Source organism: Felis catus, chromosome A1 (genome assembly GCF_018350175.1).
Source record: "Felis catus isolate Fca126 chromosome A1, F.catus_Fca126_mat1.0, whole genome shotgun sequence".
In the NCBI taxonomy this organism is placed as follows: Eukaryota; Metazoa; Chordata; class Mammalia; order Carnivora; family Felidae; genus Felis; species Felis catus.
This window is the reverse complement of record NC_058368.1, coordinates 207,508,233-207,535,109: the sequence shown is the minus strand read 5'-3', so window position 1 is coordinate 207,535,109 and position 26,877 is coordinate 207,508,233. Positions and strand designations below refer to the sequence as shown.

The 26,877-nt window shown below is 38.7% G+C and overlaps 1 protein-coding gene across 1 annotated transcript in view; it reads right to left on the bottom strand.

Moving 5' to 3' along the window:
- The window catches only part of C9 (complement C9), a 53,437-nt gene that overhangs the window by 2,397 nt on the left and 24,163 nt on the right, over nt 1-26,877 (bottom strand). Inside the window, exons 6-9 of the mRNA XM_019811604.2 lie at nt 19,013-19,282; nt 14,199-14,439; nt 10,963-11,088; nt 9,102-9,280 (exon numbers count right to left, since the gene is read on the bottom strand). Of these exons, the coding sequence (XP_019667163.2) occupies nt 9,102-9,280; nt 10,963-11,088; nt 14,199-14,439; nt 19,013-19,282 (816 nt within the window). The remainder of the gene's footprint in view (nt 1-9,101; nt 9,281-10,962; nt 11,089-14,198; nt 14,440-19,012; nt 19,283-26,877) is intronic.

Sequence of the window (26,877 nt, the reverse complement as noted above, 5' to 3'; positions counted from 1 at the left end):
AGAAAGGGTGTGAGAAGAATGCCACTGAGGCAGGAGATTCCTCCTGACTTAGTACGTCCCTCAGGGGACAAGAAACCATAAACTGGATCTCTGGCAGCTATTTGAGGAAAAACAGAGAGTCCCTAGAGAAGGCAGGTCCATATCAAGGACTAGGGATCCAGTTTTGCCAGGGACTCCCATGTACAATCTTGGCATAGAAGGCTTGGAACCACTTGACTTCAAGGGAACATGTGAGTTTGAACAATGAGGTTATTAGGGTGACCACCGTGGATTAAATATATACATATATTCCCAGTTCCCCAACTGGAGCATCAGGGTTCTTGTATTGATCTGGGCAGTAAGACCTCCCTGAACCCCATCCAACAAATGATTAAAGGATAAATTTTCCAGCAGTAGGAAGGGATGGAATCTCAATACCAAATTTAATTAGAATTAAAGAAAATGAAGTAATATGGTTTCTTCTGCATAAATTCCTGGGGTCAAATACATAGTTGCTACAACTGAATCGAGGAAGCTTGGAAGGGCTTTCCTGAGAAAATGACCCTTCCTCTGAGATTTGAGGGTGCTGGGACAGAAAGAAGACCATTCCAGTCATACAGAATTTGAAATGTCGCTATGGTGGAGGGGTGCCTGGGTGGCTCACTCAGTTGAGCATCCCAGGGTCCTGGGATTGAGACCTGTATCAGGCTCTGTGCTGAGCCTGGAACCTGCTTGTGATTCTCTCTTTCTCTGCCTCTGCCCCTCTCCCCCACTCGCTAGCTCTCTCTCTCAAACAACAACAACAACAACAGCAACAACAACAACAAAATTCTTATGGTGGAAAAGTCACAACATATGTAGAAGGTGTCTATATCAGCAAATTCAGTTGTGTGACTCAAAGACTTGTTTGAGTAAATAAATCATTAGAAACTGAGGTCCTTGGGTGGCATAGCACTTTGAAACAGGAGGCTACAAATTTAAAAGGAACTGGAATCCAAAGACTCAAGAAAGAGATTAAAACAAAAATACTACATGTGGGTAATGATGGATTGAATAATGTCAACTGAGCTTTTTTTCTCTGAGGGCAATGACAAATAAAACCAAAATTAAAAACCTGCTTGAAGGCCCTGGAGAGTTAATGAGGTAATACATATTCGGCTACGTTCTGGGAGGAGGTGGAAATTCAGGGAGGTGAGCCTAGTATTTTTGGGCCACAGTCCCCTTTTGACACATTTGCCTAATTTGGGAACAGGCTGCAGAGGAACTGAGGTAAAGGAGCACATCCCTGGGCTGGTGGGGGTGGGGGGAAAGGTTGGTATTCAGGGACAGCAAAGGAAAAGAAGCCATGCTTTGGGTTGGGACCCAAAGCCCTACAGTCCTGGAAGTGAGAGGGAGCCAGAAGTGGGTGGCCTTGCAGAGACTGCAGTCTGGTTCGCATTAAAAAAATCTTGAATCATTGTAACCCCAGAAGCTTTCCAGATGTAAACATATATTTTCTTTGGAAGAAAAGAAAATCATTCCAAGGCCTCACGCTACTCCTAGAAGAATTTTTAAAGTGTAATATTCAGCCCCTAATAAAAATAACTAGGTACACAAGGAAACAAGGTGACATGAACAAGAACCAGTAGAAACCCTAGAAGCTAAAGCAGAGCTGTGAGGATGACAAGATTTGAGGACTTGGGAAAAATAAACAAATAAAGATATTATAAGTTGATATTAGCGGCACCTGGGTGGCTCAGTCAGTTAAGCTCAGCTCAGGTCACCATTTTGAGGTTCGTGGGTTCAAGCCCTACATCGGGCTCTGTGCTGACAGCTCAGAGCCTGGAGCCTGCTTTGGATTCTGTCTCCCTCTCTCTCTTGTCTCTCCCCACCCCTGCTCTCTCTCTGTCTCAAAACAAATAAATAAACATTTTGGGGGTGCCTGGGTGGCTCAGTCGATTAAGCTTCTGACTTCTGCTCAGGTCATGATCTCATGGTTTGTGAGTTCAAGCCCCCCACCGTGCTCTGTGTTGACAGCTCAGAGCCTGGAGCCTGCTTCAGATCCTGTGTCTCCCTCTCTCTCTGCCCCTCCACACTCACGCTCTGTCTCTCTCTGTCTCTCAAAAATGAATAAATGTTAAAAAAAAAAAAGTTGACATTAATATGCCAGTTTATGGACTGGTTAAATAGAAGCCGTGATACAACAGAAGCAAAATTAATGAATTAGAATATAGGTAAGGAGAAAATACTGACAATGAAGCATAAAGTGATAAAAGATTGGGAAATACAGAAAGAAGGTAGGAAACATAAAAGACAGGGTGACTGGGTGGCTCAGTCAGTTAAGCATCTGACTCTTGATTCTGACTCAGGTCATGATCCCAGGATCGTGGGATCCAGCCCTGCATTGGGCTCCATGCTGGAGCTCTATATCTCTCCCACTCTCTCTCTAAAGTAATAATAGTAAAAATGGATAGGGGGAGAAGAGAAAAGATCCATATAATTTGAGTCCCAGAAGGAGAGAATATTTAAGAAGCAATATTTGAAGAGCTAATGGCTGAGAGTAAAACAAGCCAGTGGAAGATACAGAGGTACCCCATTAATGAAAAGCAAGGCTATAATTTTTTTTCACACATAGCCATATCAGGGTAAAACTACTAAAAAAACCAAAGATAATGGAGTAGATCTTAAAATCATCTAAGTAAAAAGTCATAGCACTTTGAAAGTAGACTGATATTTGATTTTAATAGATATAACCAATGATAGAAATTGTTCTTGGACAATGAGATATTCATAGGAGATTTCTTAACAGGTCACTTCAAAGGTTATATCACTCACAGAAAAACAAATCTAGTTTGATTGTAGATCAAAAAGTAAAAGCAAAACAATAAAGCTTCTGCAAGAAAATAGATAGGACAGCATCTTCAAGACCTTGAAGTAGGGAAAGATTTTAAACAGGACATAATGGCACTAACTATAATGAAAAGAAATATATATATTTGACTGTGTCAAAATAAAAAAAACCCCAACATTATAATTCCTGATATGATGTACTGAGAAGGACGCAACGTCACTTCTGTGGTATCTTTCCAAATGGATGACCTCAATCTTCTCTAAGCCTAAATTGAGGGACATTTGACATAACAGCTGACTCATCAAAAAATGTCAAGGTCCTGAAAGATGAGAAAAGTCTGAGAAACTGTCCCAGAATCGAGGAGACTAAGGGGCCATTACAACTAGTTGCAGTGTGGGATCTTGATCGGATCTTGGAACAGATAAAAGATATTAGGGGAAAAACTGGTGAATTTTAAATAGGCTCTGTAGGTTAGACAATGCTAATTTTCTTATTTTGATTAACTGCACGATGGTTGTGTAAGTTGTTAACATCAGGGGCTGCCGGTTATAGGGTGCATGTGAACTCTGTGCTATTTTTGCAGGTTTACTGTCTGTACTATTTATGCCATTTTACAGTAAGTCTAAAATTATTTCAAAATAAAAAGTAAAAAGGAGAACATCTGTTACAAAAAATATCATTGAAAGGTGAAGGTCCTCAAATGAAAAAAAACCTTTTATAATACCTTTAACTGAGACTAGGCTTATATCCAGAATATACCAAGAACTTCCACAGTCAATGCAAATGTTCACCAGCACACTCTTTTATAAATTAGTATATAGGATTTAGATTTTAACTATGTTATATTTATTTGGAAGAAAGTAGCCTCTTACAGACATTGCCACATTGGCATGAACAACATAAGCATGTGGCAGAGTTATTTTGATTTTTGGGAAAAGACATTCATCTTGTTTTACCTTTTAAAGGAAAGTCAAGGCCAGATAATCTAAGATACAGGAAGAGAGGGTCATGGGGAAACTACAATGTGGATGAAATGCATAAACAAAGTGTTCAAAGAGATAAAGAGGAAGGTCATGTAATGACCATAATTTCAGAGAAGCCTCAAACCCTGGAGGCAAAACTCCCTCAAGAAGACAAAGAACAATGAAAATGTACTTGGTGAAGTGTCTTTTTCTGATAAACTTTGGCTTTCCATTAATTAAGAGAACAGTTCTCCTTTGTCTCCTACACTAGCTAATTGTATCTTTCTACTATTTGTAGTCATGAAACATGAAACGTGCTAATAACATACAAATAAATTGAAATATAGTTTAAAAATGAAGTACGTTAAAAAATAATAAATAAAATGAAGTAAATTGAGGTTTCTTATATATACGGAGAGAGAATCCCAAGCAGACTCCTGCATTGTCAGCGCAGAGCCCTACGTGGATCTCAAGCCCACAAACCATGAGATCATGACCTGAGCTGAAATCAAGAGTTGGAGGCTTAACTGCCTCAGCCACCCAGGTGCCCCATGTGAGGGTTCTTTTTATCCCTATACAGGTGAGTTAGGACTGACTTTCACTACATCTTTATAACTGTAATGAGGACAACACAGAGCACCGTGACTACAGGTCCTTGAAATACTTATGCTCTTTAACATCCGATGCCTCACCGCGAAGAGTTGCACAACAAAAATGGCAGGTAAATGATTCATTATTACCTAGGTTGTTCCAGAAAGTGCTCAATATAGCCTGACATGTGGGTGCATAAGATTGGTTGAGGGAAACAAGAGAGGGAGGACGGAGGATAAAAGGCAAGATGAAGGCAAAGGCAACACAAAATTCATGCTAGGAGGACTGACCCATTGGCATGAGGTGGGTCACAAATTTGGGGATATTTTCTAGTGCACTAAGTAAGACAACTGAATTTAATGGTCACATGCATTTAAGAAATATTTACGTCGTTCACAAGAGAAACAAAATGATCCATGAAACTGAGTTTAAAGAGTAATGTCTCCCATGAGTTCTCATAAAGGAGACACTGTATTATGTAACATCCTTTTAGTAAATAAAGCAGTGAGTTATATAACTTGGCAAAAACAAAACTTCACAGGAAGCCAATTTGCTACATGCTAGCTATACTGATCTCTGCTGCTATTGCTTTAGAGGAAATAATAAACTTTATATCTCTCAGGCAATCATTAATAAATGTAATTTCCTCAACTGACATTTTTATAACTAGTTTGTAGTGGTAAGCTTAAGAAGAAACCAAAGTTCAGCTATTCTGTTGAGATAAAATGTAGAAATGTTGTGTTAACATTCAGGCCAGCTGGAAATAGAAATAATATACTTTCATGAAAGTTGAAGACTCTGACAAAAGCGATTACTGAAAGTGAGGCTCTTTCTCCTCTGCCTGAAGAAGGGCTGAGAAAAAATTTTTGGGCTGGGTCAACACATTCCTCAAACAGAGGTTTGGGGTCTGCTGAAGCACACGGACAAATGGAGAATCAGAGCCATGAGGTTCTACTTCATAGAGCACGGCCATAGTTACTTTATTTTTTATTTTATTTGTTTCTTAGTTTAGTGTGGAAAAGTATATTAAATTACGCTGTTATGTTGTGTTGTGTTATCTATAACTGCTTTACTTAGAAAATCTCTGTGAAATTCTTTAGAGTAATATAACCTCCCAGTGTTTTCTCCAAGATAAACTGTTTGCAACATAAATATCTAGATAATGGATTTCATTTGCTCAGAGGATTAAACATAAGCCAGTTAATAGTTTAGTGTGGTGGGGAGTGTGGGTGGGAAGAGGTTTCACCAATTCTTTAAATAGTTAAATAGAAGGATCAGTTCTTAAGACTATCCCTGATGTTTGAAGGTGTCATCCATAGAAAATTGAATGCTTCAACTTACCAAAGAATTAATTAGTGATTATAGATTGCTTAATTACCTCATGGAATAGCTTCTAATTAACAAAAAAAAAACAAAAAAAAAACAAAAAAACACTTCTACTGCATTTATAAAATCAAAATAACTTGGAATCTATTTCAAGGTCAAACCACACTATATCTCATATCTCTTTAGGGATTTAAAAGTCATGCAAAGTCAATAAAGAACACAATATTTTAACTATTTTCTGAACTTTATCTACAAGAAGATAAATTTTAAAAAGTGGTTGCTGGGTGACTCACTATAGTTGCCATTTTCTTAGGTAGAATATTGATCTGAAAAGTCCAGGCTTCCCATGTATGAATAAAGAAGGTTATACAGGTATTTTAGATGGAATGCCTACTAATCTAAAAATCTGGAGGTCAGGGCACCTGGGTGGCTCAGTTGGTTGTATCTGAGTCTTGATTTCAGCTCAGGTTGTGACCTCATGGTCATGAGATTGAGCCCTGGGTTGGGCTCTATGCTGGGTGTGGAACCTGCTTGAGATTCTCTCTCTCCCTCTGCACTCCCCCCCCACTTGCTATAAATAAATAAATAAACAAACAAATAAATAAATAAATATCTGGAGTCAATAGTTGCCCTTGAAAATAGGATAAACTATACTTTGCATCCAGCCAGCAGGACTGTCCCATAGAGTTAATGAAGGTCTTTGAATAGTTCTGGTAAATCTAGTAGTAAATCTTCAGCAGATGCTTTATTTACTTGAGATTCTTTAAATTGGCTCTAGAATATACTGGACTACGATAAAGATCAGGGAATAAGTTTGGATCCATACAAGGACAGCTGAATTTAGAGATGAGAAGACAAGACAATTTTTGTCCATCTGGATGTAAACATCTTCCAAATTAATTCTTATTTAAGATTTTCTGACAGATCTATTTTTATTGAGTTTCAAATAATTATTATTTCAAATAAATATTATTTAAACATAATAAAACAAAAAAGATATCTTCTGGCTTTAATTTCACATATAGACATGCAAATTTGGCCAACTTTTTCTCCCTTTTTGTCCTACCTGTGGGGCAAAATATTTGAAGTTTCATAGATATTTCAGCACATTTATGAATGGCTAGATTTCTGCAATCTAAAAGGAAAAGACTACAATTTTCCAGTTTCCGACTTCTTCCCTCTCATAAATGAGATGGTTTTGGTAGCTTCACTCATTCTTTAAAGACAATAAAATGGGATGAAGTGACAAAAATCTCTAATAACTAGTCCTATCAAAATGCCAACATGACTGTAACTCAAGTTAATCAAACTGAAATTGAGGTAAAAGATAACTTGACCTGAGGGAAAATTTTATAACACACAGGGAAAATGGAAAGCTATAAAGGGAAGTAGGAAAACAAATATGGAATAAAGGAAAACACTTACTCTTTTTAGTTAGTTTGGGGAGAAGAATGATGGGGCTAAATGACACTGGCATTTACATCTTTATGATTACAATGCAGTGTGTTTCCCCTAGAAATAAGTACTAATGGGTTTATAAACTCAAGACTATAATCAAGATACAAAAAAGAAAGAATTTCTGGACCATAAGAACCGCTCACCCTTGGTCTTATTTTGAGACCTCATGCACTTCCCTTTCAAGAAGGCCCTTAAAGATTCTCCTGTGTTGGAAGTGGTGGTATGATGCCACCTGATGGCAAGGGACAACCAGGGGCAGATGGAAGGGAACTAACAATTCTTGGGCACCTATTTGGTGCCAGTCTGTGCTACAGGCTCTACACAAGCAATCTTATTAAATCCTCAAAATAAACATGAAGCCCCGGAGAATTTAGCATTGCAGAGGTCAGAAAACTTTACACATTTAGAGAAGGACAGAGAGCTGAACTCATCCTGGGCTGGTGTGATGCCACACGTCATGCCTTTCCTCTATGTCACACTTCTTTCCAGGGATGACATAGGAGTGCATTTGAATGCTCACATCTCTTTCAGAAGAAGTTAACCGTTCATCTGAACCAACAGTTACATTTAATAAGAAAATTTTAAAGTCTTCTATTTGAAAATAAACATTCCTGAAACTAGACCACTTTCTTACACCATTCACGAGAATAAACTCAAAATGGATGAAGGACCTGGATGTGAGACAGGAAACCATCAAAACCCTAGAGGAGAAAGCAGGAAAACACCTCTCTGACCTCCGCTGCAGCAATTTCTTACTTGACACATCTGCAAAGGCAAGGGAATTAAAAGCAAAAATGAAGGACCTCACGAAGATAAAAAGCTTCTGCACAGCAAAGGAAACAATCAACAAGACTAAAAGGCAACCAATGGAATGGGAAACGATTCTTGCAAATGACATATTGGACAAAGGGCTAGTATCCAAAATCTATAAAGAACTCACCAAACTCCACACCCAAAAAACAAATAATCCAGTGAAGAAATGGGCAGAACACATGAATGGACACTTTTCTAAAGAAGACATCCAGATGGCCAACAGGCACATGAAAAGATGCTCAACGTCACTCCTCATCACGGAAATACAAATCAAAACAACACTGAGATACCACCTCACGCCAGTCAGAGTGGCTAAAATGAACAAATCAGGAGACTATAGATGCTGGCAAGGATGTGGAGAAACAGGAACCCTCTTGCACTGTTGGTGGGAATGCAAACTGGTGCAGCCGCTCTGGAAAACAGTGTGGAGGTTCCTCAAAAAATTAAAAATAGATCTACCCTATGACCCAGCAATAGCACTACTAGGAATTTACCCAAGGGATACAGGAGTGCTGATGCATAGAGGCACTCGTCCCCCAGTGTTTATAACAGCACTTTCAACAATAGCCAAATCATGGAAAGAGCCTAAAAGTCCATCAACTGATGAATGGATAAAGAAGATGTGGTTTATATATACAATGGAATACTACGTGGCAATGAGAAAGAATGAAATATGGCCTTTTGTAGCAACGTGGATGGAACTGGAGAGTGTGATGCTAAGTGAAATAAGCCATACAGAGAAAGACAGATACCATATGTTTTCACTCATATGTGGATCCTGAGAAGCTCAACAGAAGACCAGGGCGGGGAGGAGAAGGGGGAAAAAAAAGTTACAGAGAGGGAAGGAGGCAAACCATAAGAGACTCTTAAATACTGAGAATAAACTGAGGGTTGATGGGGGTTGGGGGAGAAGGGAAAGTGGGTCATGGGCATTGAGGAGGGCACCTGTTAGAATGAGCACTGGTGTTGTATGGAAACCAATTTGACAATAAATTTCATATTTAAAAAATAAAAAAATAAAAAGCTTATGATTATATGCATGTAAATAAAAATATATTATTACCTTTAAAAATAAATAAATAAAAATTTTCATTGGACCTTATAGAATAGGAAAAAAAAAAAAGAAAATAAACATCCCTTACTTTTTGACTTATGAGCACTGGAGAATCATTTAAGGAAGTGGCCCAGTTTACAAAGTCAGTCATATCAACCGTTTTGGCTCCTTTGAGAAGCTTCTCTTTCAGCTCATATGCATATTTTTGGGTTCCTCCTCTTATGAGTGAAATAACATCATCTATAAGGTTATCACTAGTGATGTTTACTGAGAAGAGAAAGAGGATATAAGTGAAACATTTATAGTTCTGTGACATTTGATCAACATTTATTGAACCTTTTCAAAAAGTATAGTCTAATACATTTATTGAATTTTACTTATATAATTTTTTCACCCAAAATCTCCAAGAGCAAGTTTTATTAGTATTCAATTGTAGACTCCAGTTGTCTTAAAAAAAATGATGATTTAGATACACTGATGATTCCAAATTCATCACTTATGCCCATGCATACGTGGGAACTAAACGTGACTTTTGGGATGTACTAGAATTTTTTTGTTTTAAGACTTACTTCATAATTACATTTTATATAACTTTGCTTCAAACTAATTTAATATTACAAAAAAAATCAGAGAGTGTAAAAAAGAATCAGGTGAAAAACAAAATTTTTTTCCATCCTAAATTCCTACTCCTCTCTCCTTCAGTTTCTCTCTCCAGACTTTTAACACACTTTTGTGAATCTTACAGAGTTGTAAATTTTTTGAGCTGGAAGGAATTTCAAGAAGATTTTTGTTTATCTTTTTTCATTTTTATAGATGAGGAAACTGAGACTCAGAGAGGTGGAGTGACTACCCCAAGACTAGCCTGAGGGTCAAATACTGAAATTAGGACTTTCGATGGCAAGTTCAATTTTTTTTTTGCACTCATCAGTGGTTTCTTATCATGGCCACATGTTAGTGGTTGGTATGCTTTTAAAAACACTAGGCTTTTCTCTCTCTGCCTCCCCACTATCAGCTGCTTCTCTAAAGGGAAGTCTCAAGCATTTGTATGTCCAAAGATATTCTCAGGGATTTCTGATTAGAGTAAAAATTGAGCACTCTAGCACTATCTCATGCTTGTAAATCTGCTAAGTATTAACAACACAAGCAACATTTATACTAAAGATATTTATGTTTTTTAAAAAAGTTATGCACTGGTTGAATGTTAAGGATGGGTTGGGATTACTTCCCCCCCACCCCCAGTTTTATTGAGATATAATTGACACACTGTAAAAGTTTAAGGTCTACTTAGAAAGCATGCTTTGCCATGCACATATATCACAAAATGATTACCACCTGCATCACCTTGTACAGCTACAAACAATTTATCTTTTCCTGGGCTGAAAACTTTTAGTTTCTGCTCTCTTAGCAACTTTCCAGTATATCACACGGCACTGTTAGCTACAGTCATCAGGTTGTACATTACATCTCCAGTACTTATTTATCTTATAACTGGAAGTTTATACCTTTTGACTCATTGGATTAGGCTGAATTAGGGAAATGGTTTCAGTCTTCTCCTCTGTGTATGGTCACATACAGTATGCCACTAGCCTATTCAGAAACTTTGCTAAAATTAGGGGGGGAAAGGAGATTTTTGCTGAAGACGTTTTCTATCATTGGCCTTCTACCGTTGCCAGGATAAATGTACGAATCTACAAAGACTACAGTGCAAGTGCCTTTCTGAGAGCTGCACACTGTGTGGCCTGAGCAATGATGCTTCCAATGAATACATGTCCATGGGTACTTGTGTTCATACCACTGTAAAAATAAAAGTTTTAAATCACTCAAAGGTTTTGCTTGTTTGTTTGTTTAGTAAAGAGGATGGACAATAAAGAGAGTTCATAGTGATGGGGCAGTGTTCATTGACAACACCTCCTCCTTTTTTTTAAACTAGTGAGGTAGGCCATACTTACCAGTTCCACCTTCACCCCTCTTTAAACAATCGTTTTTATTGATCTTTCCTGTGAGTTCAGCTCCAGCATTCAGAGAAGCATCCAAACTAAACCCGAGGCATCTCTGTACATCCCTTATTTCAACACCTGTTTAATGTATTTAGTTGAAAATCATTAAATAAGGTCTAAATTATTTCAATAAATACATTTTAATTGTACTGTTTTGTAAGAAACATACTCGGATTCCTAGACGTTATTACTGAACTCAAATGCAAGGTCATATCTGCTCTGCTTTGATGCATAGGACACTCGTACCCCAATGTTTATAACAGCACTTTCAACAATAGCCAAATTATGGAAAGAGCCTAAAAGTCCATCAAATGATGAATGGATAATATTAGAATCTAGTGGCCTCCTTTTGAATTTGCTCGTCAACTTACTAACAAAGGACATATAAATTTACTTCTTGTTTAAAAGAGCCATCACTCAGAATAGGGCAGTTACAGTAAAGTCCTTTACTTCTAACATCATGGGAGACAGACTTTGATGTCTAACATATATTCAATGCTCATCATATACCCAAAATCTTTCCAAGCATCAATTAATTTAATCCTCACATTAACCTTTCAAGGTAAGTTCTATTATCCTCATTTTACAGATGAGGATATGGAACGACAGAGCAGATAAGTTACCTGCCAGTGGGATTCAGCAATTAGCCAAGTTACCATATGAACCAGAGTTGTCTGGCTGTTAAGCACTTCTCTGTATTGACTTCATAATTTGGTCGTGGGATGCATCAACATCTCAGATTCCTCTTTGGAAGACTCTGTTCATTAAGGTAGTGAGTTCATTGCTTTGAGCAGATGGCTTATACATGCGACGACTCTGCTTTGGTCCTATGAATGCTACTTAGTAGACATCAGTTTTGGAAGCTGACTCACTGGTGTGTGGATACTACAGTTACTAGGAAGAAAAATCCTAATATTTAATTCAAGTATATACTTTATTATCTATTTAGAAGAGAAAATGATTATTTTATTACAAGTGTAAACTGCCTCAGTTCATTGACCATGTCAGTTTTCAGTCTTATTTATCATTTCAGAACACACACACACACACACACACACACACACACACACAAATGCTTTGTGAAAAAGGAAAGGGAGAAGTGAAGTTAGTTCCAGGGTTTCATAGTAAAATATAGAAGTAGGGATCTGGGGACATTTAAGCATTCATTTATTCAGCAAATATTTTTTGTGTACCCACAACTAGTGAGAACTTGAGAAATATCAGGTGGATTTCCCTATGAAAGGAAGAGGGAGGATAAAAATGGAAGGCCATGCAAGGAATCCAGAATACTAGATTTCCAACTTTAACCTAGGAAGCATAAAGACTTTGATTCCAAAGATGGGTATGAAAATATCTAAGTGATCCCAATGAGCTAGATTTTCTGCCTCAGCTGTGGGCCTTTTCTTGTCCAGACAGGGTCTGGACATCCCAAATCTAGGTGTAGGACATGGTTCGGTCCTCAGGTATTGCCAATGAAGAAGCAAGAAGGATGACTTCCTTTTCAAAGAATTGACCTAATGATCCTTGTCTACTAAGGTCAGACGATAAGTCAATTTAAGTGGGTAGGTCTGAGTTACCCAAGATTAAAGATTTTAGCTCATGGAGCTTTTTCACCAAGGCAACTCTTAGCCTGAAGTGTTCCTTGTGTTTTGATCACCGTTGCTGAGCCTTTCTCTTCTGATTTTCAGGTCACTCAAGACACCGTCCTCTTGTGCCCCTTGCCCATGTGCTATTTATCAAAATAGCCTGCCGGACAGGACTCAGGAGGCTTCCTTACGCTGTCTCACAGGGCATAGCCCTATGAGGCAGTACAAGTCAAACAACTCCATATTCCATTTCTCCTGGCAGCACCTCTTCCCGCTCAAGACTAGACTGAGGCCTCAAGAGCAGTTAGTTCTGGCTATTCATAGTTGTTTCATCTCTAAAATGTTTACAAACCGTGAGGACAGTGTCCGGCTGTAAGCTCATAGCCATATCCAATTCTTCACTGGAAACAGACAGAGGCTAAGAGAAAGAGCCACGGAAACGTTTTTTTTGGCAACACTTCCATCCCTAAGAGACACGCTGAAAACATTTGAGGGCAGAGAAAGGAGATATGCTGGCATCTATCTCCTCTGTAAGGAATATTACAACTAGCCACAATTTCTCACGAAATGAGTAATTAAAACTTATTAACACAGTCACTTTGCATGCACTTTATTCTTAACAGGCTTAGATGAAACCTTTAGGCCAGTATGGTAATTATGTAGTACATAGGCCTTTCCTGAACCCATGGCAGACATTGATGATCAACCATGGCCTTCTTTCCCATAATTTCAAGCGTGGTCAGGCATCTGCTCAACGTGGAGTCAATTCAACTACCACCATATGATTAAACTTGTCATTCTATGAGGTAAAACTAATTTTCCACCTTTGCTTTAAGACATTAGATTTACATCTTAATATTACTTTCTCCCTCCTCCCTCAGAGAAAATTTAGAACACTATTTCCCTTCCAATGCTCAAGAGTCCTTTGGAAAAGTGTTGACAAACATGTAATGGAACCCATTTATCGATTAAGAAATAGATGATGTGAATTATGTCTCTTGTACTTTTTCTACTTTTTTTTTTTTTAAATTTTTTTTTTTTTCAAGTTTCATTCATTTTCAACGTTTATTTATTTTTGGGACAGAGAGAGACAGAGCATGAACGGGGGAGGGGCAGAGAGAGAAGGAGACACAGAGTCGGAAACAGGCTCCAGGCTCTGAGCCATCAGCCCAGAGCCCGACGCGGGGCTCGAACTCACGGACCGCGAGATCGTGACCTGCTGGAAGCCGGACGCTTAACCGACTGCGCCACCCAGGCGCCCCTTTTTCTACTTTTCAAGTAGTATTCCACTCAAAGCATCATCACCAACTGATCTTAAATTGCAGTATAATTTTGTGCATTTTGTAGTAGTGCTGCTGATCAAGTCATGATCAAGTCATCGTGATCAAGTTCATGATCAAGTCATCGTGTTTGAGGTCTAGAAGTCAATTCGCTATTTGCTGTTTTAACAGGATTTTGATGCCAAAGGGCAGAGAGAGTTCTCTCAAAGAAGCAGTGTATAGGAATTTATTTGAAAGCCTTTAATCATTGAAAGAGGTTAGCAACAGGAATAATGATTGGTTAAAACAGCTTTAGAGGTAAGAGCTCTGTTTCTAGGTGTACCTTTCTCTTCCATGGCTGCTTTATCCAAAACATATATTAGTTCGTAGAGTCCTCCTAGAGACCCAGAGCTACTGTAGTGGGTTCCGTAGGTTTCCAAAAATGCAAAATATTCCCCCTTTGCGTAGGTAGGTGGCAGAGCTTTTATGTCCTCCAAGAAAGTTGTTGTCAGCATGACATCCCGACTTCTCATTGTAAATCTTCCCAGATGAATTACTCCCTTCACATGCAGGAACACTTTTTCCTTTGTTGTAGAGCAGAAGAAAATAAATATGAGTTTAGTAGCCATTATTTCAAAGTTAAAAATCACAAAATTTAGGATTTCCCCAGGCAATAATTTGTGTTTGTTTTGTTTTGGCGACCATAGATACTTTAACCCAGTAGGGTGGCAAACTCAGAATGCCATTAGTCCCAACTGTTGATGAAAGTGTGCAGCACGGGGGCTCTCAAACACTGCCGGTGGGAATGTAGAATGGTCTAATCCCCCTGGAGAACTGCCTAGTAGTTTCTTATAAAAGTAAACACACATTTACCCTATGGCCAGTAATTTCACTTCTACATATTGACCTCCGGTCAATGAGAAAATAGCCCACAAAAAGATCCATACAAGACTTTCATAGCAGCTTTAGTCAGAATAGCTTAAAACTGGAAACAACTCAAATGTCCACCAACAGAAGACTGATAAACAAATTGTGGTATGTTCACACAAAGGAATACCGGTTAGCAATAAAAAAGGAACAAACTACTGATACATGCAATAATATAAATAAATCTTAAAAATAGTACTCTGAATGAAAAAAGCCAAGCACAAAAGAGTACGTACTCTGTGATTTCACTCATATGAAGTTCTAGAACAGGTGAAATCAAGCTACAGTCAGAGAAATCTGGAGTGCTTGCCTCTCAGGCAGTAAGCGAGTGGCTGAAAAAGGGCATGAGGGAATTTTCTTGAGGTGGTGGAAACATTCTATATCTTGTATCAGGAGGTGGTTACACAGATGGATACCTACAATAGTCAAAACTCATGGAGCTACAGGCTTAAAGTATTTGTGTGTTGTTGCTTATAAATTATACCTCATTAAGTTGATTTTAGAATGTTGGCAATGAAAGAAAAAGTAGACATTATGTATGCAGCCTACTCTTCTCATTTTGCAGACCAAGAAAATCTGATCCAAAGGTATCAAGTTATTTGCCCCAAATCACAAAAATAGACTGTGCAGTGATTGGTCCTATAAATGTAGGATTTAGGTCTACCTGCTCCTTCTACTGTGTACTTTCAATTTTTTTTTAAGTTTATTTATTTATTCTGAGAGAGAGAGAGAGAGAGAGAGAGAGACAGAGACAGAGAGAGGGAGAGAATCTCAAGTAGGCTCCACGCTGTCAACATAGAGCCCAACACGGGGCTTGATATCATGAACGATGCTACCATGACCTGGGCAGAAATCAAGAGTCAGACGCTTAACTTACTGAGTCACCCAGACACCCCACTCAATTTTTGGTAATAATAAGGTGGACAATATTTTAAGACCTAAATAGGTGAATAGTTAATCATTCCCAGAGATGATGGCTTAAATTTCCAAGAGAAAACCATAGACTGTCCCGGCCAAAACTAAACTATAATTGACACCTATGGTTTTGTAGATGGTTCGTTTAAGGTTCTTCTAGAGTAGTGGTTAACACATGTTGATTGCATAGAACTTTAAAGCATATTATTAGTTTTTAAAAGTATAGCTTGGTATATATGAACATCACACCAAACTTTCTGTGTTCTGGAAGCACAGATGTTCACAGTGTATAACTTCACTCCATGTGATGGTCGGTGATTCAGTCTTTAACAAAAATCTTAAAGAAACTTACTCCATATACAATAAATCATATGAGTTCTCTTGATGACCTCCATCATAATTCTCAGTGGAGTCTCAAGGATGCACAAAACATACTTGGATTCGTTTTCGTTGTGGCTAAATTAGGAGTATAACTTGTCAGAAAGACGTTATATTCTTTGGCCCCACTTATTTTAGAGGTAGATATTAGATCATTTCCATCCAAACATAAAGTTGTTCCTTCTGTGTCAAAATCTCTTGGCCTCACTTGTCTAATGATTTGCTACCCATTTCTTTGTCCTCATTAAAAGCAAAATTCATTTAAAGAACTCTCTGTACTGGCTGTTTTCAATTCCTCTCTCCCCATTTTCTCTTGAATCTAATCCAGTCATTCAGCTCTCCTCACTACTTCAACAAAACTTCTCTTGTCAAGGTCACCAGTGACCTTCACAGTGATAAAGCCGGTAGCAGTTGCTTCTGAGTCCCTCTTCTTTGACATATTAGCACATTTGGCACAGCTCATTACTCCTTTCTCCTTGATAGTTTCTTTTCTTATCTCCTAGGGCAGTTCTTCTCAAGCTGTAAAGTGCGAACACATCACCTGTAGAATCTTGTTAAAATGCAATTCTGATTCAGCAGGTCTGGCTTAGAGGCTGAGGTTCCAGCTTCTCAGTGGTGCTGATGTTGTTGACCCATGGACCACACTTTGAGTAGTGAGGTTCTAGGGCATTATATCTGCCACATCTTGCTGTCCTCTGCTGCTTCTTCCTCTTTCTATTGATGTTCCTTGAGTTTAGTGTTGGCTCTTCTCTCTCTCTCTCTTTTTTTTTTTTTTTTTTTTTTTTTTTTTTTTTTTTTTTTTTTACAAAATGTGTAGTCATTTATTTTGAGGGAGAGAGAAAATTCCAAGCAGGCTCCATGCTGTCAGCACAGAGCCCAACATGGAGCTTGATCTCACAAACCATAAGATCATGACCAGAGCCAAATCAAGAATGGGACACTTAACTGACTGAGCCACCCAGGTGCCCCATCTATCTCGTTTGGTAGCAACTTCATCTTTCCAGTTGCTCAGGTGAAAAGCCTTAGAGTCATGCTTGACTCTACACTTGTGTCCATCATCACTCGCCTGGATTCTTACAATAGCTTTCAACAAATCTTGCTTTTGCTCTTAACTCTCATATTTCTTATCATTTAAATTATATTAGAGTATGTCAATCTTCTATTAAAAAATAATTCTAGTGACCTCCCATACCACTCAGAGAAAAAGCTAAATTTCATGACCTGGTTCAGGGTAACCTTTCTAACTTATTCTCCTTCTGGTTCACTCTGGGCCAATGGACAGATACGCTCGTCTCTAACAGTTCCTTTTGCCAGGTGCATCATCCCAAATATGACTATTTGGTTATTTCCTCTCCTTCAAATCTTCACTCAGATTTCCTTGAGCTTTCTTTTTAATACTGCCATTTTCCCAGCACTCCTGACTTCCCTTCTGTTACTCTACTTTTCACTTTATTCCATAGCACTTAACACTTTCTAAATACTATGTGGTTTGCTATTTTGCGCTTATGTTTATTTTATCTATCTCTCTGCGATGAACTTTCAGTTCCATGAGGACCGGAATCTTTTCTAGTTTGGTTCACAAATGTATCCTAAGTACCTGGAACGGTGCCTGGCCACGTAGGAAATCTACATTAAATATTTTCTGCATGACTTAAAGGATTTTCCAACTACATACTTTGGATGGGTATGCATGTTAATATAGAGACAATGTACAGACCCATACAAAACAATTATAATGATTGAGCAAAGTACTAAGAGTGAATTATTATTATTTTTTAAAGGAGGAGAGGGTATCTAAATAAGTGACTGTGTTATCAGAAAATGAAGAAGGAACGTTTTACCAGCATCATACTGATTACAGAAAGTATATTCTATATTTATTTCAAAGGGGATGAAACAAAATTCTAAATTGGGATTCAATATTAAAAAACAAACACATTTGCAAAGCTTCAAACTAAGGGTGTGATTACAAAGGAAGCAGACAAGTTTCATATGCTACGTGTATAATTTCATGGCATCATTACTTTAGAGACACTTTATAGTAAGTACATAGCCATCAGTGTAAGGCATTGCAGTAAATTACCAACATTCCTCAGTATGATTCTTCATTGTAATTCTGAAGATAGTATAAATTGAACAGTCTATTACCACAATCTCAGTCCAAAGGTATGCTCTGAATTCTAAATACGCTCGTTCTCTGTTCGTCACCACCAAACATCTCACCCCCTTATACTACTGCAGATCCTGTCAAGTTCTTCTCTAGTCTGCATTCTTCTTCTTGACCTTCTAGCTACATATTTGAGGATTTGTTGACTATTATTACCTCTCTCTCTTTTTTCTCTCTCTTTCCAATGAGCTCTATGTGCTCCAAACACTTAAAAGAAACAGTTTTGGGGGAGTGCCTGCATGGCTTCATCTGTTAAGCACTGACTCTTGGTTTGGGTTCAAGTCATGATCTCATGGTTTGTGAGTTCAAGCCCTACATCAGTGTCAGCGTGGAGCCTGCCTGGGATTCTCTCTCTCTCTCTCTCTCTCTCTCTGTCCATTCCCTCCTCACTCTCTCTCTCTCTCAAAATAAAAATAAACTTTACAAATAAAGAAAAAAAATTTTAAAAACCCATATCTTAAAAAATAAATAAATAAAAGAGGGGGATGCCTGGGTGGCTCAGTTGGCTGGGCGTCCGACTTCGGCTCAGGTGGTGATCTCGCGGTTCCTGAGTTCGAGCCCTGCATCGGGGTCTATGCTGACAGCTCTGAGGCTGGAACCTGCTACGGATTCTTTGTCTCCCTCTCTCTCTGTCCATCCTCCACTCATGCTCTGTCTCTCTCACTCTCAAGAATAAATAAACATTAAAAAAAATTAAAAAACATGAAGAAGGGGTTTGGTTATTTTGAAAAATATCCCATCATATTCTCTGTTTAAGTGTTTGAACTTACCTTCTTTGAAGAATGTGTCAAAAACAGTTGGTAAGTTTCATTTTTGGAATACCCAAATCGAAATTTAGCCTCGGCCTTTGTAAGACCTAGGGGTGCTTTATTGTCAGAAGTTTCTTGAAGTTTACTTTTGGACTGTTCAATTGCTTCCGTAGGTATGAATTTTAAATTTATATCTGCGTTAAAATTCGATGTCCTCTCTTGGACAATTTGTTTGAATGCTTGCATCTGTTCTTCATAATATTCAGTTCTGAAGTTTTTGTCGGCTTTGGTCTAAAAGAGAATCACGAGATGTTAAAAACAACATACAGAAAACCACCCTAAATAAGCATGGAATAAAATAAAAATCAAGCAATGATTTGAAAGGTATTTGAGCAAAGGAGTTAAGAGTGAAGCACTGAAGCGACATGGCTGGACTCCAGTACGGGCTCCATGATTCTGAGAACAGGACACAGTAACTTCTCTTGTGTGTCAGATTCCTTCCACGAAATAGAGAGACTCACCAGAGGGAGCCCAAAGGGTGTTATGAGATAATACAATGAGACACCGCATAGGAAGGGCTGAGAACGCAGCGAAACTTTCAGATGTTAGATATGTTAATAATTACAGAACAATTTGTGTAACAGATGTGCAATATACTTTCATTTGTGTAAAAAAAAGAAAGGAAGAAAGAAATGATAAAGCTAATCTTGACCACGAAGGCTTCTGGGCCAGCTCGGTTTTGAATAGTTTCTGCATGTTGGTTAATTTAAGCAGGAAGGTTAAGTTCTGCATTGTCTCTTAACCTTTACACTTCTACTGTCTGTTAAAAAGTAAGTAAATAAATAAATAAATAAATAAGGGAAAACAAGCAAGCAAAAAAAGGCTTTTACGTGCATAGGAAATTACTGGAAAAATAGACAACGCAGAGAGTGTTTGCCCTTGAAAAGGGAAACTGTGGAATGGAAATCTGGAAATCTTGAGTGGCAGCAGGCTTATATTTCCTTGAATAATCTTTTGTGATGTTCAGACTTTTTCACATTTTTTTTATACCATATTCATTTTTTTTGCATGGAAAAAAAATACCCTGAACTGAACAACCTAGTTAAAAATTAAAACTTTCAATTAAAAAATTCTTAGCCAACTTGGCAATTGTCAGATATGAGTGGGAGGGTTGCTAGTCTCAGTGATTAACCTCTCTTTCCAGAGGTCCTCTGCGATAGGCTGTCGCTCCAGTGTGAGAAAGAGACGCCCATGTCTTCAGTCAGTGGCTGGGACCAGATTCCCTAGCATATACTGGGGGACTGTTCCGCACAGGGAATGCTATCGTCTGAAACTTTAAGTTTCATAGCATATGTTAAAATCCCAGTGCCCGATGTGATGGTAGGAGATGTGGCCTTTGGGAGGGGCTTTCACAAATGAGATTACTGCTCTCATACCCGTGACCCCAAAGAGCTCCCTAGCCCCTTCCAGGATGTGAGGATGTGAAAAGTTTGTAGCCTGATAGAGGACCTTAACTCAACCAGATTAGCACTCTGATCTTGGACTTCCAGAACTTCTGATATTCTCATCTCCAGAACTGTGAGAAATAAATTTCTGCTTTTTCTAAGCTACTCTGTTTGTGGTATTTTGTCATACTGACGTGAATGGACTCAGACGGGGAAACTAAAGTTAGCATCTAATTAATGGAAATGACTAAAATGTGTACAGTTTTCATTAAATCAAGGCATCCTGGGGAAAGTGCTCAATATAAAGGGGGAAAGTAACTTAACCATGTCACTTCCCTGCTTAAAAATTTTCAGTCTTCCCACTGCCTTTAAGAGGTAGTCTAAACTAGACTTACTCCAAGTTAATCTCTCCCTGAGGGTACTCCAGCCCTTTAGACACTCTTCTATTTCCACAGCCTATGCTTCCTGCTACCAAAGGGCCCATTTATTCTGCTTTCACTTTCTGGAATGTTCTCTGACATCTTTTCCCCCTCCCCCCATCCTCCCATAATCCAAACACATACACGTTCTCTCACATACACACACTATAAAGCTGGACCTGGTTAATTCCCACTCCTATTTCAAATCGTAGCTTAAACATCACTTCTTCAGTGGGGAGGGGTCTTTTCTAATCTCACAGACTTGCAAACCATTTTCTATAAGCTGTCATGTCTTTTAAAGTAAAACAAAATGAAAGACCTTTTCTTTTATGATTGCTTATTTAATAGACTTTCAGATGGTAAGTTCCAAAAAGTCTGGAAACATGTCTATCTTATCCACACACCACTATCGCCTCGTGACTTGGTAAAGTGTCTGTCACGTAGTAGATACTAACAAAAATGTATTAAATTTAATATGCAGGTCCAATGTTGCTAACCATAATAGTGAATATTTATTGAGTGCTTACTCTGTGCCAGAGGCTGTTAAAAGTGTTTTATGTAGGATCAGACATTTAATTTCTTATCTTTAAGATGATTTCTGTAATCTTCCCCATTTTACCAATAAGAAAACGCAGGTTAAATTTGTCCAGGGGCGCCTGGGTGGCTCAGTCGGTTAAGCGTCCGACTTCTGCTCAGGTCATGATCTCACAATTCGTGGGTTCAAGCCCTGCATCAGGCTCGGTGCTGACAGCTCAGAGCCTGGAGCCTGCTTCAGATTCTGTGTCTCCCTCTCTCTCTGCCGCTCCCCTGCTCATCCTCTGTCTCTCTCTGTCTCAAAAATAAATAAAAACATTAAAAAAAAGAAAGAAATTTGTCCAAGGTCACACAGCTAGGAAGTGGTCCATCTAGCATTGAAACCCAGAAAGTCTGATTCCAGGGCCGAGCTGTTAATTCTTATGCTACACTGCCAAAGAGGGATTGACAAATTCTGACTAGTAAAATAAAGAAAAGATTCACGGAAAAGGTTGCCTTGAACTTAGCCTTTGAAACATGAATAGGATTTTTGTTGCCTTGAGATCTAAGGCTAGTGGAAGTATTGTTGGGTGAGCTGGGGAGACCCCGGGCCCTAGGGCCTTGACCCAGCCCACCCGGAGGGAGTCAGGGAAGGTGACTTGTTGGTCTTGACCTGAGAAAGAATTTGAGGACAGACACTCAACACAGTGGATGAGTGACATAAATGGAAAAGTTTATTAAAGTAAAAGATACATTCTTTATATAGGTGATTAGGTGAGAGAGAGAGAGAGAGAGAGAGAGAGAGAGAGAGAGAGAGAGAGGTGTACCCTGGGGGTTGGGTTTCTATCTTTTATTGATGGTTATTAACTAAGGGGCAGAATATGGCCAGAAGCAGGGCCTTGTGCTTTTTCTCCCTAATTTGGTCAGGGGTTTCCTGTCATGGCACCTGCCATTTTAGGCCTGTCTGGTTTTATCCAGTTCCATCTGGAGTACTGCCAGGATAGGCCTCTGACCTTCCTGATAGTAGGCCATGACTTCCTTGTTGTTGATCTTTATCCTGTTAAAACTTGACAATCTATTCTAACAGTAGCAACGGAAGACAATTCTACTCAGTCTTCAATGCTGGGAAGGGGCAAAGCCGAGCAAAATGGCACCAGGAAACTACTCCCTAACTCCCCTGGAAGACTGAGCTCTTCTTAGCTACTGTGTTCTAATTGGCTGCAAGATAGGAGTGGTGTAATCTGTAGGCACCCGCACTTATTCCTGACATGGCTAGAAAGAAACTGGCACTGGCAGAGATCAGCTTAGCAGTGTGGAGGATTGCTTGTAGGTGTAAGAGAATATTAGCCAGGGTGTTAGGGTGCTGTTGAGCAATCCTGTCTCACTATGCCAGGATGATAGTAGTGAGTCTGAAACAGTGAAGGTGAGGTCACTCTAGAAAGCACAGAGACAAAAGCTGGGTTGAAAAAGGCAAAAAAAATATCCATTCATCCAAAAAGAAGTCTGAGCTCAATGCCAGGCATTCAGAGATGGACCAATATTGGGACTCATCATGAAGAAAGAGCAAAAAATCTTTAAAGAGAGGCCAAGAGGCAAGATTATAGAAAGCAGGATGATGCAAGGATAGAAGCAAGGTTCTTTCCTTCTTATTTAATGTTTATTTATTTCTTCTGAGGGAGAGAGCATGCATGCAAGTGGGGGAGAGGCAGCAGAGAGAGAATCCCAAGCAGACTCTGTGCTGTCAGCACAGAGCCCAGGGCGGGGCTTGTTCTCACAAAGTAGGAGTTCATGACCCGAGCTGAAATCAAGAGTTGGACACTTACTGACTGAGCCACCCACACGCAAAGAAACACCCGCAAGTTTCTTTATGAAAACCAAAATAAACCGATGTGGAGAAGCTGAAATTACAAAGAGGGGCAAAGGGTGTTCCAGAAGGCCATGCACATTATAAAGGTCAGTTAAAGCTCTCCTATATAAAGGTTTATCCAACTGATACTTCTTGAAAAGAAAGAACAATTACTTCTGGCACTGGGAGTGGAGGAGATAGAATACAACCGATAAATATTTCAGAGTTCAAATTGAAAGGGAGAGGTGGGAGAGTGACTGGAAATAGAAGGTAAAGAGATAAAACTGTTAGAGGCCACTGAGACTTTGTGCAGATAGATAATAAAACCATCTATTATCTATTATTATTACTAATGCCATCTCTCACTAATTGAGAGAAGGACCTAGAAAGAAGAGACTGACTGCAATCTCAGGAGCCGCCCTCAGCCTAATTGTTTAGCTACTAAATTTGGGGGTAATTTGAAATTTAGCCAGTGTCTTCAAGAGATCATTTTCCCTGCCTGTGTCTTAAATGTTAGCTGCGCTCTAGGACCTCATTCCTATGTTCTTTGTTCTCTCATTGTATGCTTCCTGGAGGATCTCAAGCACTCTCAGGCTTTTAATGACCATCTGCATGCTGATGATTCCTAAATGTCTGCCTCCAATTCAGATTGTTCTGTCTCACATTTGTCTAATCTACTCTTTGCAGGACAACTTCACCTAGACGTCACACAGAACCTCACACTCAAAATTATCAACACTCAAATCATTATCTTGTTCTTGGAATTGACTTTGACTCTTTTTTTGGCGGACTCCCTCTTCCCTGACTTCCCACAGCTTTTTTGGTGGCCTATCATCATCCAGTGGGGGGGAGGGGGTCACTTTTGTCTGTCTGTCTCCATACCTTACAGCCATGGTGAGTTTATTTGTTATGTAAGATCAACTGGGAGGAAAATAGATGCCAAACAACTGGGTCTCCATGGGGCCCAAGAGTAGGCCTGTGGTCTAAATAAATGTGAGAGCAGAGAGACTGGTCAGTTGCAGTGAGGCAAAGAGTTAAATGTTCGATTTCCTGATGTTCAGATTTTTCAGAGACAGCACTGTTTTGGTGAACACAGGTTAAGGATGGGGCTCCAGATGTGAGTAGCTGTCGTAGAATAGATACAGGATGTTAAGAGGCAACAAGAAGTTATTGGCAGCCACAAGATATAAGTCACCCAGGGTTTTGGCAGGATTTGGGCAGGAAAAGACGATTATAATCCAAGTGCATTTTACAATTCTTTGTTGATCTCATAAATCTTACATACTTATGGTGATCCAGTTTAAAGAAAATTGTAATGAAAACCTGAAACCTGATTTACAAATCATGACTTTCAACAACAAAAGTGGAGAGGACCAGAGGAAAACAAGTGAAAAGGAACTGATTTGTGCATGTAACCATCACTGCTTTTCCCCCATAATTGCGGGCTTCAGTGGTTCTTAGCCATTACTTCTGACTTACAAAGTAGCCAATAAACCTTGACATGTAATGTGACTGTTAATTACACACTTAATTGTAGCTAAGCCTTTTACTAATTATATTCTTAAGAAAGAATAATACAAATATTTATTGAGTGTTTGCTATGTGCCACTAATTTCCTGAGTGTTTTAGATTCATTTATCTTTACAAGGTAGGTATCATTATTTCTATTCTAAAGATGAGTAAACTGAGGCATGATGAGGATAAATGATATGCCTGAGATCTCACCACTGCTTAGGGGCAGAATTGGGATTCCAACCTATGCAGTGTGTTCTAGAACCAGAGCCACATTTGAGATAAGAGGCCACTGAGAGAGTGTGAAGGTATCAGGGAAAAATGACTTTATTAAGAAATATTCTTCATATCATGATAGGCCAGTAAAGTTCTTTCAAAAAAAATAAAAGCAGTAAATTATTGTCAATGAGTAATAATATAGGATTTAAACAAATGAATTCATCCAATAAAAACTTGTTGAGCATATTCCATATACATATATTGAGTTGGGTATTAGTATAATAGGATATAAAGAAGTATAAAATGAATTCTTTGCCTTCAGATGGGATATATATATATATATATATATATACACACACCACACACACACACACACACACACACACACACACACACATACATACACAATGGAATATTACTTGGCAATCAAAAAGAATGAATCTTGCCATTTGCAACAATGTGATGGAATTAGAATGTATTATGCTAAGTGAAATAAGCCATTCAGAGAAAGACAAATATATTATTTCACTCATATGTGGAATTTAAGACACAAAACAGATAAACATAGGGGAAGAGAGGCAAAAATAAAATAAAAACAGAGAGGGAGGCAAACCACAAGAGACTCTTCAATACTGAGAACAAACTAAGGGCTGCTAGATGGACGTTGAGTGGGGGGATGGCTAATTGGGTGATGGGCATTAAGGAAGGCACTTGTTGGGATGAGCACTGGGTGTTATATGCAAGTGGTGAATCACTAAATTATTCTCTGAAACCATTATTATACTATATGTTAACTAACTTGAATTTAAATAAAATAAAATGAAACAAAACAAAATAAAATAAAATAAAAATGCATTCTTTGCCTTCAATTACTGTAATAATATGCATGAAAAAAGAGGTAAAATATTACATTGAATATTATTAGAAAGTGCAAAAAGAAATTCTAAGAAGTCAAAATAGAGATTTCCACTTAGGTTCTTTTCTGTATGGCAGAAACAAATTTGGCTATTTCCCAAGCCTACAACAGATTAGAGTGGGGGGAGCACCAGCAGTTGTAGCACCAAGAAGGTGATTTGGGGACGTTAGCAAACTCCCAGCCAACTTATCCTATCAGTTGACACCAACTAAAAATCCAGGTCCACATCCAATGTGTTTGGTTATGGGACGCTACTCCCAGCTCCCCAGGGGGTGTAAGTAATATACAGGGTAAGCAACACATCTCCTCTGTAAAATCCAAACTACTCTGAATGCAGAAGTCCCTCTGTTTCCAGGGTTGCAAATAAGAGAAAACACTGTATTTGCTCTCCGAATGTAGCTTCAGGGTCAGTCCCTCGCAATGCCCCAGCCCTCACCATCTTGTGTCACTTGCAGCCATTCCTACCTATAGAGGAGCCAAGAGGCTGGTCACAGTGACGACAGGAAAACTGTGACGCAGATGAGAAACAAAATTAAGTAAGACAACAAGCCCTTCTTCCATCAGCAATGACAAAGGTCACCTTATCTTTGGTATGTTCTTTTTTTTAAGAAAGTGGAACATTTGTAATACTCCTTAGAAAGATCGTCTTCCCCTCAAAAAATGTGTGCTTAAAGAGGGTAAATCTGGCATCGACGGGGAAAGATCAATAATCCAATATGTTCCCTGAAATTTGGGGGAAAATCAATTCCATTCTGGACTTACAGGTACAAAAATATAGGGTGATGTGGTTGCATATGGAAAAAAATGCCCTCCAAATAGTTCAGACTTTAAACTCTTTAGTATTTACGGGAAAGCGTGATCACTTCAGGTTATAATGGGTAGGTATTGTTTTACAACATTGTTAAAAATAATAGAAATATCAACTGTATTCATTTAAAAGTGTATGTGTTTTTGAAACCATTGTGAGTAACAATAGTAATAAAGGACTCTGTGAAAACTGAATAAAACAAACTTTA